This window comes from Ipomoea nil, unplaced genomic scaffold (genome assembly GCF_001879475.1).
Source record: "Ipomoea nil cultivar Tokyo-kokei standard unplaced genomic scaffold, Asagao_1.1 scaffold1770, whole genome shotgun sequence".
Lineage (NCBI taxonomy): Eukaryota > Viridiplantae > Streptophyta > Magnoliopsida > Solanales > Convolvulaceae > Ipomoea > Ipomoea nil.
Genome location: NW_017618198.1, coordinates 792 through 17,159, shown reverse-complemented (window position 1 = coordinate 17,159; position 16,368 = coordinate 792). Strand labels below are relative to the sequence as shown.

Below are 16,368 nucleotides of genomic sequence, written 5' to 3'. Positions count from 1 at the left end.
ACCAAACGCCCTGTAAGAGTCTATGTCTTGTTTGAAGAAAGGGTAAAAGAATCATAATTTTAAGTTTATTCCTATCATTTAAGCTCTTTTTTCTTTAAAAAAAAAATTTATTAATCTCCTTTCGAACTCTAAGAAAATATTCACTAATTGCAGTGACTTCGACAGTATTATATTCTTTATTTTGACCGACCTATTTTACGAATAATCCTTAAGACAGTCTAAGATGAGAGTTACTCAAATATTATATATTATATATAGTTTTTGTAGTTGTAACATCAGCATTATCATATCATTATTACATCTCCCTACTCGCTCTATATAAACACAACACAACACAACACAACAAAGCGTCATATATTTGTGTGCACCAAATTAAAGTTGCTACCAATCAACCATACAAATTAAAGAAAGTTTAGACTTTTGATGATGGTGTTGAAAGTGGAATTACTTTCCGAAGAGATGATGATCAAGCCATCATCACCAACTCCACCTCACCTCAAAACCCTCAAACTATCCTTTATTGATCAAACCTCGCCACCCATTTTCCAGAATTACATCTTTTTCTTCAATCATGCTACTGCAGATTCATCACAACTGCTGAAGCAATCTTTATCGAAGGTCTTGACCCTGTTTTATCCCTTAGCTGGACGGATCAAAGGAAACGATTTCATTGATTGTAGTGATGATGGCGCGCTGTGGGTTGAAGCTCGCGTTCATGGCTTCCTCAAAGATGTGGTTGGAAATCCATTAATGGAGGAATTGGAAAAGTTTCTTCCCATAGAGACTCAAAATAATGGTAATAATGATAGTGAGTTATTGCTTGGTGTTCGAGTAAATTATTTTCTTGACGGCGGAATAGCCGTCGCGGTTTGCGTGTCGCACAAGATCGGCGATGGACTCTCTCTGATCAACTTTGTCAATGCATGGGCTGTCACCGCCCGAGAAGGAGACGCCGCCGCCGGGAAAATCCCGCCGCCCAATTTCGGGTTGGTTTCGTCTCTCTTCCCGCCGACGACGATGGACCTGTCCCAGTTTGGATTCTCGCCGACCCTTGGCGTTGCGAGGGAAAAGATCGTCACCCGGCGCGTGGTGTTCGACAAAGAAAAGCTGGCAGCTCTGAAGAAATCTGCGGCGGCCGAGTCGTCGAGAGTGGGAAACCCCACTCGCGTGGAGGCCCTCTCCGCATTCATGTGGAAGCAGTTCAGGTATTGGCCGGAGTTTATCTTTTTTAAAAGAGCAAATACCAATTTTGGTCCCACGAATATTAACAAAATGACAATTTTGGTCCACATGTTAATTCATACAAATTTTCATTCACAACTATTATTTTAGTGTCCACATTCATTACGTCGGTCACCCATTCGTTTAAAAGTAGGCATGCGAAAATATGAAATTATTAAGGGTATTTTCAAAGTATGCGAAAATATGTTTAAAAGTATGCCTACATATATAATAAGTTATGGTTAAGGTATAAATGACTTATATGGACGTTGGTCTTTGATTAGTGTGTAATGGCTCACTTTGATTGGTGTGTAAAAGTCTGCAAATTAAATAATTAAATTGGTAAATTACACTATGAAGATTTTGTGTGGTGGGTTCAATTGAGGGGATATTGGCAAGAACCAAAATCATCACGTACTAGCAATCGTTATAACCTACACCACGGCGCGCGTAGCACTGTGCGCCTCCCAAAACGACGTCGTTTTGGGAGGCGCGGTAGGAAATTGCTGTGATTATGTATATTTGTTCATACAATTATATATATTTGTTCAGACAATTATTATATTTGTTCATACAATTATGTATATTTTTTATACAATTATGTACACTTTTTTTATACAATTATGTACATCTGAATCAGGAAATTTTTGTGTATTATGTTAAGAGTTGATATGTATTATGTTAAAAGTTTATGTTTATTATGTATTATGTTAGATTATGTGTATTATCTTTTAAAAAACAGTATGTATATTTTGTTATACAATTATGTACATTCATGTATACAATTATGTACATTCATGTATAACATTATGTACATTTTTGAACATTAGATTTTTTTTTTAAAGGAGAATTAACTGCCAAATACTGGGGAGCGAAATTTCAAAAAAAAAAAAAAAAAAAATTGAAACGACGTTGTTTTGCATCTGGGCGCACAATGCAACGCGTGCCGTGGTGCAGGATATAAATTGTCACGTACTAGCTCGACTAAAAGGATGTTGACAAGAATCAAACTCATTTATCTTTTAAGTACAAAAATCGTATTCCACCCTCTCGACCACCATTTCAAAAATACTTCCACTATTTTGAATGAATTTTAATAATAATAATAATAATAATAGTAATATTGGGACAATTATTTTAAATGCACATATATAGATTATTATGTGGTCTGTTTTAGTCAAAATGGAATTGAATATAGGCGTCACATTCACTATCTCTTTCGATGTGTTCCATCATCAAAGCCTACATGATGACGAGCCCGCGATTTTCTGTATTTGTTTGTTATGCTATCAATCGATATACTTTGGCGTTGATTTAACTTGTCTAGTAATAATTATACGATTTAGATGGCTATCCTAGTTCATGTGACTTTATCAACTTAAATGCGATGAACAAAATATGTAATGTGGATGTTTAATTTGAACTCAATGGATGTTATGAACGAGTATTTGGTATTATTGAAAGAATACGCATTGTCCAAATCTAATATGGTCCTTTAGGCGGCCATGATGCCTGTCATCAGCAAATGTGATGCTTTCCTATATCGTTCGAGAGGTAAGGTGCTAGATTTGACCTTTCAGACCTCTGTCTGATCCAATAATCTCTCTAACCATCTGATGTTGGACTTGGTCCTTCATTAGCTTTCGCCTAACAGAAGCTAGCAACTAAAGGTGATGTAGATGGCAAATTAAAGAAGAATGTAATTAATTAAGAACTCAGGTACCCGGGACTTCCATTTGGAAGATTATGAGTTCAAGCCTTAGTGGAGGCGTTATTGGTTCTTTGTGTTTCAGTAGGTTGAGAAAGTATATGAACAGATACTACAATGTAATAGAACCAGTAGCTTTAAAAAAAAAAAAAAATAAGAACTCAGGTAGCTAGTAAATTGGAAGTGATGACTCTTAATCGAATCTTGATAATTGTAATGTTGGAGTTTTACCTAATGTGGTAGGCTCTTTGTAAGTATAAGACACTGGTCCTCTTATCTAAGAAGTCGTTGATCGAATTATCATAATTTACCCTTTCATTGGGATGTGTGAGCTCTGAGCTGAGGGATGTTGTCTTTTGAGGGTGAGAAGGTAATTAAGAAGCAATATATAAATACTATGGGCACACATGTTTGTAGCAGTGGAAACAGACAAAGAATGGGATTGTGGTGTATAAGCCCATCATACTTAACATGGCTAAAGAAAATGGGATGTTTGCCATTCTCAAAACAAGCCATTTTCTAACTCTCTGATGCTCTTAGCTTTAACAATTTACAAGACTTGATGTTGACATCTGCACGTATTGGCACTTGCATGTTAATTTATTGAGTTAGAGACATTAAAATTCTTAATTGATCTGAGTAAGTCTTGTGTAAATGTTTTATGTGAGATATGTAATATTTTCTGTAACTAGCATTGTTGTAAAAATGGGCCTAGGCGGCTACCTAGGGGTTAGGCACCCCTAGGTCGAGACGATTTCAGCTCTAGACGGCTTTAAGTCGATCGACCGACTAGGCAACCTAGACGCTGAGTTGAGTGTCTAACTCGGCCGAGTTGAGCGCATAACTCGACCAAGTCGGTGTCCAACTCAGCCGAGTTAGCGCTCAACTTGGGCGAGTAGTATTTTTTTTTTTTTTATCTGCCCGGCTACTCCTCCTCTATATTTCTCTAAGCATGTAATCGTAATCAACTAACTATCTAACATATGCATTTGACTAGTTTGAAGATTATAATAATAGTCTAACAACTCTTAACCCTGAGTGGGAAAAGTGAAGACAATATACTCGAATTACACAGCCACCTAGGCGCTAGACGCCCCTCAAACGCCCAACTAACGCCTAGTGCCTTTTGCAACATTGACCACTTGTTGCATTTTTAATTTTTTTTCAAAAAGCACTTGCTACCCACTTATCAAAACATAAAAGTTGTACTTTTTTTTTTCCTTGACTTCATAGGATGACACCAAAATTACATCTGGTGAAATTTCATAATGGTAACGTACTTCAAATATTTGACCAGATAGGCATTGATATTGGTAAGAATCATACGTTAAAGAACAGTGGCAGTATCAGTAGTAGTACATACTGTCGTCTTCTCACGCCGAACACAAATTATATTGCAGAAAGGCGGACCAGATCAGAGCTTTAAAGCAAATAATATGGTGAAGCTTATCCGCCACGTCTTTTATTTGAAGATTATTTAGCATGATTCATGAACCAACCATGAATACCTGCTACGTTGAACAAACAGAGAAACATATACTTGTTGGCATGAGAGGGACAATTCAGGCATAAACTGATAAAAGTCCCTTTATTATTATCTTGGTAATACTACAAATACGTACTCCATCATCTGAAAAAATACCATATTTTGAGTGGTTATTTTGTGATACAAATATCAATATATAATATATACTTTTAATTTGCGTTGGGTCAAATTGAGTTCAGGTCTTCGAAGTGAGACAAAGGAATAATATATTGATCGCTTAAAACGGATAATGAGTGAATGAGAAATTAAATCTCATAGTACACTTATTTGACTTGAAAAATGAATGTAGAAAACTTTGGAAGTAGCTTTTGTACCATTGATTTGGGGTGGATTTGCACTAGTATATATATAATATTTTTCAAAAAAAGTTGAGTTTTATTACTTGTATAGTTTGGAGATTTTCTCTCAGGTAGAAGTAATTTTTACTTTTTTGATCATCTCAAGTTGATATTTTTGTAATATTATTTCTTTACATCATCTACTATATATATATATATATATATATATATATATATATATATATATATGTGGTACGTTATGAATAGTTGATTTATCTAAAATTGATCTTTTTTTTAATGAATATTGTGAGGATGAAATACATACTTATCGCTATGCTAATGTTGAAACTTGTTATACTTGCATAACATCTAACATCATGCCTTAATACACATACAAGATGTTAATTAAACCTAATCCTAGCTTCAAGCTTATGCTTATTAGTTATATATTAAACAAAAAACATGGAAAGAAAACTCGAAGAAAATCTTCTTTACTTGACTAGTGTCTAACTGTCTTCAATGTGTGATTGCGGATAACCCTATCTCATTTACTTCATTGTATTGTTTATCACAAGATCACTAAACGATTTATGTATTTAATTCATTCCCTTTAATTTCCTAAACATATGAAATTATGAATTGCCCCATTCGAATTCACCATTCATTTATCAATTGTCTATAGTGCAACTGCACTATAAGGAGAGATTCCCATTCAAACTCCACTCCCCCTATCGTGCATAGAGCTGTATGTAAAAAAGGTCAATCGTTATGCTGTGGAACTGCAAGGTGGACATAGTTCTATATTCATAATTAATGAACTATATGTTTATAATTATAAAACTATATATTCATAATTTTTGAACTTCATATTCATAATTATTGCATTCTATATTCACAATTACAGAACTCTATATTCATAATTACTGAACTATATGTTCATAATTATAAAGTTATATATTTACAATTATTGAATCTCTATATCATAATTACATAACTATATCTTCATAATTATGTTCACAACTCTATGTTCATAATTATAGAATTATATGTTCATAATTTTTGAATTATATATTCACATATAATTATGGACATGGTTATGAACAATTTTAGAACCGTGTCCACATTTTCACAGCATAATTTGTGAAAAAGGTGATTTGGGCTTTGAATTTTATGACATGTCAAATTGGCGGGCTTTTTAACTCCCAGCATAATGACAAGTTTTGACGGGCCATCCCGATAAATCACTTTAATGGATTTAATCATACATGACTTTTACCAATACTTATAAATTAAAGAGAAAATTGTAATTTTAGTCCCTCAATTGGTTATTGTTAGTAATTTTAGTCCCTAACCTTTTTCATGTCAATATACACCCTTAATTATTCAAAAAAGTCGCATTTTAACCCCTAGAACAACAAAATTATTAAACTCTGTTAAAATTTTATTTAGTACATAGATATTTTAAAATTTTATTATTTTTGTCCTTTATAACATTGTTAGTTTTGATACTTCATCTGCAAAATAGAAAATCGACAACATTCTTCGCTAAATTTTCCCTTTACAATTGTGACAAATTGTCTTTATTTTCTCTACAGGAGCTTGTTAAATCATATTTTTTATTATACAAATAAACATTGAGACTAAGCACGATTATAATTAAAAAAGAAACATTAAAAAGTACTAAAACATATATGTACTAATAAATACAATTTTATTAGAGTTTAATAGTTTTGTTGATATAAGGATTAATTTAAAACTGTAATTTTTTTTGAAAAATTTATGAGCGTATATTGCAATGATAAAAAGTTAAAAACTAAAACTACTAGCAAAAAATAATTGAATGACTAAAATTATATTTTTTCCTAAATTGAATTTCACTTCCACATTGTAAAAACCTCTCATTTTTACCAACTTAACCCTTTAAAACAATCTGACAATTTAGTTCAAAAATTATTGTAAAAATAAAAATTTAATATAAAATCAACCACTTAATTGCCATGAGAGTCTTGAACCACCCGACTCCACTGTTGATATACCTCCTGCCTTACGTAGTGTCCAACTTCAAATAGCCCTCCTTTGCGTACACTGATAACTAGCTGAATTTATGTTCATGTTTTTATGTTATGTATAAATTTATTTTGAGTGATAAATACTTTGATTTTATGTAAAAAGTGATTTAATTTATTTGTTTATATTTTTAGGTTCATAAATTGTTGCATTGAGTTGAAGACAATTGCATGCTTTTGGAGTATTTTGGATACATTAGGAGTCAATGAAAGCAAATAAGATGATATGAGAATGTCTAAAATACTTCTAATAAGCCAAAGAGTGGTACTTTCAATGGATTTGATCATAAGGACAAAACAAGGCAAAAGTTTAGCAAAAGATCATAAAATTGTAATTTTGTAATTTCCGCTTAGTATGCCGACATCTTAGGAATGTCTGAAATCTGAATCAAGTGATTCTTGCGCCATTAGAAAGAAGACTCGAAGGGGTACAACTCTTAAAAGATCTCAAAGTCTAATTTTGAAATCAACAGGGTCAAAATCAACCCACAAACTGAAGTTGCGTTGCAAAGAGATTCTTGACGCATAGAGGCTTGGCATAAAGGCCCAGTTTTCATTCTGTAAATGCTCGACGTGCCAAGCCCCCCGATCCGAAATTTCCAGCTGCAAACCTTGCTTCCGAACAATAATCGAACCCTAGCTATTTCCTACTCTTTCTATTGACACTAAAGTGCACTCCTTGTTCACAATGTGTATAAAATGAAGAAACAAGTCATTGATGAGATCTCTATCCCAATCACGGACATGAGTATCAAACAGGGACTGCACTTTAGTGTCAATTGTGATTGAGAATTCTTTCCAGGGTGTTGTAATAAGACTACAATGTATATAAAATAAAATTCAATAACATGTCTTACTGTAATAAAACTATTGTTATATGTATAATATCGAATGAAATTGTAGTTGAAACAAAACGAAACTACAATGGATATAAAATGAAACTGAATATGTTATACAAGCAGAGCTAATTACGCGAAATATGTGCCATTTCTTTTCATTAAAAGAAACGTCATCATTTTTGGGGCAAATTATGCTGTGCATCCGTATGGTGATACGGATGCAAAAACGACGTCGTTTTATTAAAAACGCGCGTCTCACTTAAAAAAAAAAAAAATCAGTTTCGATTCCCAACAATAACATTATATTGTGCATAATTTGAACTATATATCCAGAATCAATGAACTAAAATTCCAGAATCGATGAACTAAAATTCCAGAATAAATGAACTAAAAATCCATAATGAATGAATTAAATATCCATAATGAATGAACTAAATATCCAGCATGAATGAAAAAAAATCAGTTTCGATTCACGTCTAAATATCTATAATCAATGAACTAAAATTTCAGAATCTATGAACTAATAATGATGTTGAGGGGAAAATCGAAACTGATTTTTTTTTTTTTTAAAGTGGGATGCACATTTTTAATAAAACGACGTCGTTTTTGCATCCGTACGGATGCACAGCATAACGATCTTCATTTTGGACTATGATCCACAATGCTGTGTGGATTATGGTCCAAAGTAAAATTTGGCTGGGCTTTCTGAGTGGGCTAACCTTCTTTTAGTTTACTTCATTTCTCCAGTGATGGGCTTTGAGAGTTGTCAATGTAATGGCCTATGCATTATGCATATGATTGGGCAATATGCCTCATTTAATTAAAACATCTTTTCAACTTGTTGGGCTTTCTTGTTGCCCATTTATATACAAAGGAAGATAGTAAACGGGGCAAATTATATTGTGGACCGCGGTCCACAATACATTGTGGTCCAGGCATCAAATATGCATTGTAGTTTCTTTTCAACACAACTATAATATCATTTTGATATAACTACAGTTTTGTTGGACAATATAAACTCAAATATGTGACATTGTTATTCATTTTCATTTTGTATACATTGTAGTTTCATTTCAACACAACTACAGTTTCATTTCAATTCAATTGCAGTTTCATTTGATAATATAATAAAAATAATACGTGAGACAATATCAATTTAGATACACTATAGTGTCTGCCGTTTTGGACCATGGTTTATAAAGCTTTGTAGACCGCGGTCCACAGTATAATTGCTGTAGTAAATGGTGTGCATGCTCATTAGGTAACTCTGCTTGTGTAATAATTCACAGATAACATAAGAAAAGTCAATAATACTAGGAAATTCTTGTGCTGTTGTGCATGCAATGGACTCGATTGAGACTTGAGAAGGTATTAGTAAGAGTAAAATATATATTTTTTAAAACTTTTTACACAACGTACGTGTATAATGAGGTAAGAGGGTAACATTTATTATTATTATTATTATTATTATTATTATTATTATTATTATTTTTAATTCTTTGACATAATTCTTACACTGCCGTTATCAAAATTTGAACTTTAGTATTTTTTTCAAATACTACGTATTGAATCAGTGAAGTAAACCTGTGCAGCTAAAATAATTTACTTACTGCACGAGCTGAGGGAGATATATTAACCAACTTTTATGGTTGCCAACAAATCAATGTAATGATTATGCCAAAACGTGTAAACTATGCACTAAAATATCTTTCCATGGGAAGAGAAATTAAAAAAGAAAAATACTCCATAAATCTAATTAAACTGAAAAATATAAAAAATATATATCATATGTAATCGACGATTGTTAGTCATTTAAGAGATCCTAACTAGTAAACAACTAAGTATGTAAAACATGACTTTGGGGTTGTTTAGTCAATGCACAAATTTGTCTTTCTAGCTATAGACGCATTTGATGTGAGTATGACACCATTATAGATTTCTATCTATTAGTTTAACTGTATAATGGCAATTTTCTTATATCAAACATGTATAATTAAGGTAGAGGATTTTTTAAATTTATTTTTAAATCACATAAGTTGTCAATGTTGCCTCTTATTTTATATATATATATATATATATATATATATATATATATATATATATTGTATTCGTATTACGTCAAACTTTAAAATAATTCCTATATTACATCAAATGTGAAAAAAAAGTCTTTCAATTTTAAGATAAGTCTATATATCAACTTTATAAAATTACTTATAACGTTTTATATTCTATTTAATTTAATTTAATTCCTCTATTTCATCCTAAGGTTGTGGTTGTTGTTGTTGTTATTGATGAATATATTGGGAATAGGTTCAGGACAAACCGACCTGAAAAACCAGTCAAGACAACCTAAGCCAACATCCGAAGTTGGCCTGGAGACTAACCCCAGCACTCGTGGCCTCGTGCACCGAAGGCTATCTCCTACAACCGGGCTTGAGGACCCAAGGTCGAGCTCAACGCTTGGCCTCGGGAACCCTAGGCCAATTGGGGCTCAAGGTCGAGCTCAGCGCTTGGCCTCGGACGCCCTAGGCCAGTTGGGGTTGGAGGCCGAGCTCAACACTTGGCCTCAAACGACCAAGGCTCAACAGGGTACGGGTGAGACGTGGGGACGGAATCAAATAGATTTAACCACTCACCCTTTTCTCATGGGGCGCTTACTGGTTGGGTTTAGTATAAATGTTTTCTCATTTGTGTCATTAAGGCATCATCAACTACTTGGTAATCACGTTACACAAGTCATTAATACAAGGCTTTTTTCTCTTCAAGCTTCAATACTTTACCTTTACTATTTATCATTTATCTCTTTAATTATTGGTTTAGATTAATTCGGGCTACTCGAATTAATTAAATCCATAAGTTATTGCGAAACACCTTGTGCTCAGATGATACATCTGAGACTTTTGTGGTAAGATCACAGGACAGATACTACATTTTTACAAAGTCAGTAGTACTAAAAAAAATTCATAGGTTATTATTATTGTGGTTATTGCTGTTGTTGTGGTTATTATTATATGGAATTGTATTTGTTTTTTAAATTTTTCCAATGGAAAAGAAAAACTTGTGTGTTGGTTTGCCGTGAGGGGTGTGCAGAAGAATACAAAAATATGTTTCTTTTTTGCACGCGTCTTTCATATTGCACTTTGCCCAAACACAATGGGATTATTAACCACACATTTTCAAATAAATGAAATTTGTAATAAAAATATTATATTTTCCAATACGTCATTAAGAATTTTTTTACTAATATTTTTAAATAATAAGTGATATCAATTGAACATGTAATATTTACCCACTTGGTAAAATTATATTTTCATTAAAAATATTATATATTTAAAATTCATCTCATGTAAGGCTGACTTGTATACTTTTTTTTTTTAAAATTAATTTTAAAAATTTATTCATTTTTTTTCGTGAATCATTCTTCCAAGCTGAACCCCACACTCCGGCCGAACAGAGCATTTGGGAGGATGTAAATCATGGTGACTTAACTGAACATGAACCATAGGGGCAGCACTGCGGCAGTTAAGAAATTGCAACCTTCCAAATAGGAACTAGCCAATCCATGGTCCTAGCTGAACCGGAGAGCCCCGAACTCCTAAGCTCACACTAACCCGTCAATTTGGGATCCAAATTCGAGATTTTCCTTGGGAGGTATCGGGAAGGAATTCAGCGAGTTCCTTATTTTTTTTTTTTTGATATAGATCAGCAATTCCTAATTGCTGTGACGCGGAAACGTAAAATAAAATACCATAAAAAAACGAGTTTTCAAGAAACTGCTCGAGTTTTAGCAAAAGCAGCTCTCCAGGGGCGTATCGATTGGTTGAAAGGCTTTCTATTTCCCATCAATCGAATCGCTTTTTCTATAAATACGAGACATCTAAGTCATACAAGTAAAGAGATCTATTCATTGATAAGAAAAAGAAAAAACGTGAACGGGGATCTATTCCCAATCTCCAATAGCAATCAAAAAAATTGATCCATTTATAAGTCTCATCTTTTTTATTTTGTAGGAAAGAGATTGAAGCAAAATAGCTATGAAACGATGGCCAACAGTGGTTCGAATGTATATAAAAATAATTTCTTTTTTTAGACTTCTTACTATTAGATAGTGTCCATAAATCTCATAATAAGTCCCTAGGTAAAATTTTTGAAATGATACCTTTATTTCCATGTCTTCCAGCTACTTTATCTCCCACTTTGATTTTCTTGAATGATATTCAAGAAAAGAGTATTCTAGAAAAATTCATAGAATTAGAAGAATTCGTCTTCTTGGACGAAAATTGTAGGTCTCAAAAAAAAGATTTAAAAAAATGGTCACAAGTATCTAACATATTCATACCTAACGATTTTCCACAAAGTGGTGACGAAAGGTATAACTTGGACAAATCTTTTCATTTTCTAAGTCGACCTGATCCGTCTACTTCCCCTCAAATGATCAATCCGCTACCTCTTAATAAAGAAAGGAGTACCTTGGAATTCCTAAGGGATTTACTTGTCTATGAAAGGAACATAGGAGTTTGTCGCTAGGTATTTGACCAAATAGGATCGTCCAGTATTCTAGAAAAATTCATAGAATTAGAAGAATTCGTCTTCTTGGACGAAAATTGTAGGTCTCAAAAAAAAGATTTAAAAAAATGGTCACAAGTATCTAACATATTCATACCTAACGATTTTCCACAAAGTGGTGACGAAAGGTATAACTTGGACAAATCTTTTCATTTTCTAAGTCGACCCGATCCGTCTACTTCCCCTCAAATGATCAATCCGCTACCTCTTAATAAAGAAAGGAGTACCTTGGAATTCCTAAGGGATTTACTTGTCTATGAAAGGAACATAGGAGTTTGTCGCTAGGTATTTGACCAAATAGGATCGTCCAGTTCCTATAGAACCTATCACTAAAATACCCCTAGAGGGGGATAAGGCTAAGCGGATGTAACCATTTACTCGAGATCTCACTTCTGAGAAAAAATTGCATCTTCCACAATTTTGTGGAAACTCAACTGAACATGAACCATAGGGGCTAGACTGATGCTCACTGCGCACAAAGAACATCTCTCACTTTGCTCACTTTGAGAGGTTGCTGGTGAGACTCGATCCCTGGTCATTCTTCCAAAGTTTCACCTCTATGACCAGTTGAGCTACACATGCGGGCTTATGCCGTTGGTCATGTTTTTCCTGAATCATATGTTTATCAATTATGGGCTTTTTTTTTTTTTTTTTTTTTTGGTGTTATATATTAAATATTTTATCAATGTATTCATTTTTTTAATCGTGAATCATGTGTTTTAATGTTTATCAATTATGGACTGGCTGACTAAAAACAGTAAAAAGTAAAATACTGCTGCTAGTGAAGACTAACCAAATCCACAAACCAAAGAGACAACGCGTTCTTATATTTGTGCTTCAATTATTGGCCGTAGATATACTCATATACACACATCCATTATATTTCCAAATGGACAAATGTTTAAAGAATTGAGTCCAATATCCTATCATCAAAGCGTGACACGGTTGCTACATAAGTATAAGAAAATATAGTTGTATACTTGTCATTAGTAGTTGTAATTTTTGACGTAATGATAAACATTTGATCAACATTTATTTATTTTAGATTACAAATAATTTGAGAGATTTTAATATACCGTGAGTTTACAACTAAAAATATATTATGTTTTGTAAGAGTTGCAATGAATGAGAATTTTGTACGCAAATTATTGTATGGACCATGGTACATTAAACGAATAATTTACAAATAAGCTAGGCTATCTCTTGCAGTTGGACTTGAGGACCCAAGGCTGAGCTCAGCGCTTGGCCTCGAGTGCCCAAGGCCAGCTGGGCCTCGAGGCCGAGCTCAGCACTTGGCCTCAAACAACCAAGGCGCAACAGGGTGCAGGCGACCAAAATGTGACGAAATAAAATGGCCTTAACCACCCATCCTTTTTTCATGGAGCGCTTATGGGTTGGGTTTAGTATAAATGTTTTCTCATTTGTCTGCATCATCTACTTGGTAATCACATTACACAAGTCATTAATACAAGGCTTTTGTCTCTTCAAGCTTCAATACTTTGCCTTTCCTATTTATCATTTATCATTTATCCCTTTAATTATTTTGTATAATTTACATTCAGTAGATAAATAATGTACTTTTAGTGTATTAGAAAAATGTGATAATGACATAGTAGTCGATAACTGAATTAAAAATGGAATTTGCTCACCATTATTAATAATATATTCTTTCTTAATTAATTGTGTTCTTGGAGCTTTCACATGATCAAAGTGTGAAAGTTAAAGTTTTGTCTTGACTTGAATACGTTTGGTACCAAAAGCTTAGTCAAAAAATCGTTGATAAATTAAATATTTTTGAATTTCAGTAACTTAACAACGAATTTTTCTGTTACGAATTAATAATTTTTCTGTTATGTATGATAAATTTACTACAAGAAAAATTAAATTTACATAAGAACAAAACTATATGAGTCACACTTGTATGAGACCGTCTCACAAATTTTAATCTGTGGATAGGTCGGATCATGATGGAAAATGTAATACTAATTATGAATAAATTATTTGTTATTTCTAAATCAAAATATAATACTTAGATTTAATAGTTACTTATATGAGAAAAAATGTAATATTAATTATGGATAAATTGTTTAATTGTTACTTATGAGAGAAAATATAATATTTACGAGGAAAAATGTGATACGTTTGATGAAAAATGTTATACTTTTAAATCAAAATGCAATATTAAAAATTGAAAAGTTACTTATAATAGAAAATTGTAATACTTATATATGAAAAAATGTAATAGTTATAAAAATCACCATTGCTCATAAAATATCAGACTCGTAGCACCACCAGCACCACTGCCATCACCGCCGCCGCCACCATCGTACCACCACCATCGTCGTCACCACGCCACCGCCACCACCGCCGCCATCGCCGCCACTATCGCCGCCACCACCATCACCAACACCTCACATATTTTTATAAGGGCATTTATGTCTTTTAAAAAATATATCATTTCTATTCCTTATGAGCTAGAATTGTCTATACTCCCTAAACTTAGCTTGCAGTTGAAACATCACATCGCCATTCCTCTTCTCTACATAAACACATCAAAGACGCACATATTTGTGTACCAAACTATCAATCAACCAACCATTATTCTCTAATGAGTACAAGTTTCTTATAAGTTTAATTCTAATTAGTCTTAACATATTTGGAAGTTAGGTTGGAAATTTCAATTACATAATGATACAATAAGAATAATTAAATTTACATAAGAACCAAACTATATGAGTCACACTTGTGTGAGACCGTATCACAAATTTTTAATTCGTGAAATGGGTCGGATCATTATAGAAAATGTAATACTAATAATAAATAAATTATGGATTTGGGTGAGACCGTCTCACGGGTCTCAATCCGTGAGATGAGTCGGATCTTTGATTAATGAATCAAATCTTTGACTTCATTAATCAAAGATTCGACATGTCTTACGGATTGAGACCGTGAGACATTCTCACACAAATTTTTAATTGCCATAAATTATTTATTACTTATAAAGAAAATGTATACTTTTATGAAATATGTAGTATTTTTAAATCAAATATAATATTTAGATTTGAATAGTAATTCGAAAAAATAATGCAACATTAATAAGAACTAAAAATCCCTACAATTGTCTATACTCCCTAAATTTGGTTGAAACATCACCATCGCCAAATATACCTCTTCCTCTATATAAACACATCAAAGAGGCACATATTTGTGCACCAACCAAACTATCAATCAGCCAAGCATTGGTCTCCATATAGTCCATATATACATACTAATAAAAGAAAGTTACCAAAAATATATACAGTTTTGAGGATGATGTTCAAAGTGGAATTACTTTCCAAAGAGATGATGATGAAGCCATCATCACCAACTCCACCTCACCTCAAAACCTCAAACTATCCTTTCTTGATCAAATCTCACCGCCGTTTTCATCCCTCTCATCTTCTTCTTCTCCATCATGCTGCAGATGGTGAAGAAGATGATCATGGCCGTTCATCACAAAAGCTAAAGCAATCTTTATCAAAGGTCTTATCCTGTTTTATCCCTTAGCTGGACGGCTCAAAGAAATGATTTCATTGATTGTAGTGATGATGGCGCACTGTGGGTCGAAGCTCGCGTTCATGGCTTCCTCAAAGATGTGGTTGAGAATCCATTAATGGAGGAATTAAACAAGTTTCTTCCGGTTGAGCCTTATATAAAGGCGATGATGGGCAGTTAATCCTGGCCGTTCAAATAAACTATTTTCTTGACGGCGGAATAGCCGTCGGGGTTTGCATGTCGCACAAGATCGGCGATGGTCTCTCTCTGGTTAACTTCGTCAATGCATGGGCCGTCGCCGCGCGTGAAGGAGACGTCGCCGGAATCTCGCCGCCGGGTTTCGGGTTGCTGCCGTCCCTCTTCCCGCCAACCACAGCGGACCTGTCCGTTTCCGGATTCTCGCCGTCCGTGGCATGACGAGGGAGAAGATCGTCACCCGGCGCGTGGTGTTCGGCAAAGAAAAACTGGCGGCTCTGAAGAAATCCGCGGCGGCGAGTGGAGGCCACACGCGCGTGGAGGCCTCTCCGCCTTCCTGTGGAAGCATTTCAGGGCGGCCGCCAGCCGTAAAAATCCCCAACACACTTCCGTCGCCGTCCACGCCGTGAACCTC

At 33.9% G+C, this 16,368-nt stretch overlaps 1 protein-coding gene across 1 annotated transcript; it reads left to right on the top strand.

The window, feature by feature from the left end:
• The first annotated feature begins 426 nt into the window (after window positions 1-426).
• LOC109192264 (vinorine synthase-like) lies at window positions 427-15,939 on the top strand. The gene is made up of 2 exons (XM_019342837.1): window positions 427-1,205; window positions 15,771-15,939. Exons 1-2 carry the CDS (start codon window positions 427-429, stop codon window positions 15,937-15,939), a joined length of 948 nt encoding a protein of 315 aa, XP_019198382.1.
• Window positions 15,940-16,368: the final 429 nt, after the last annotated feature.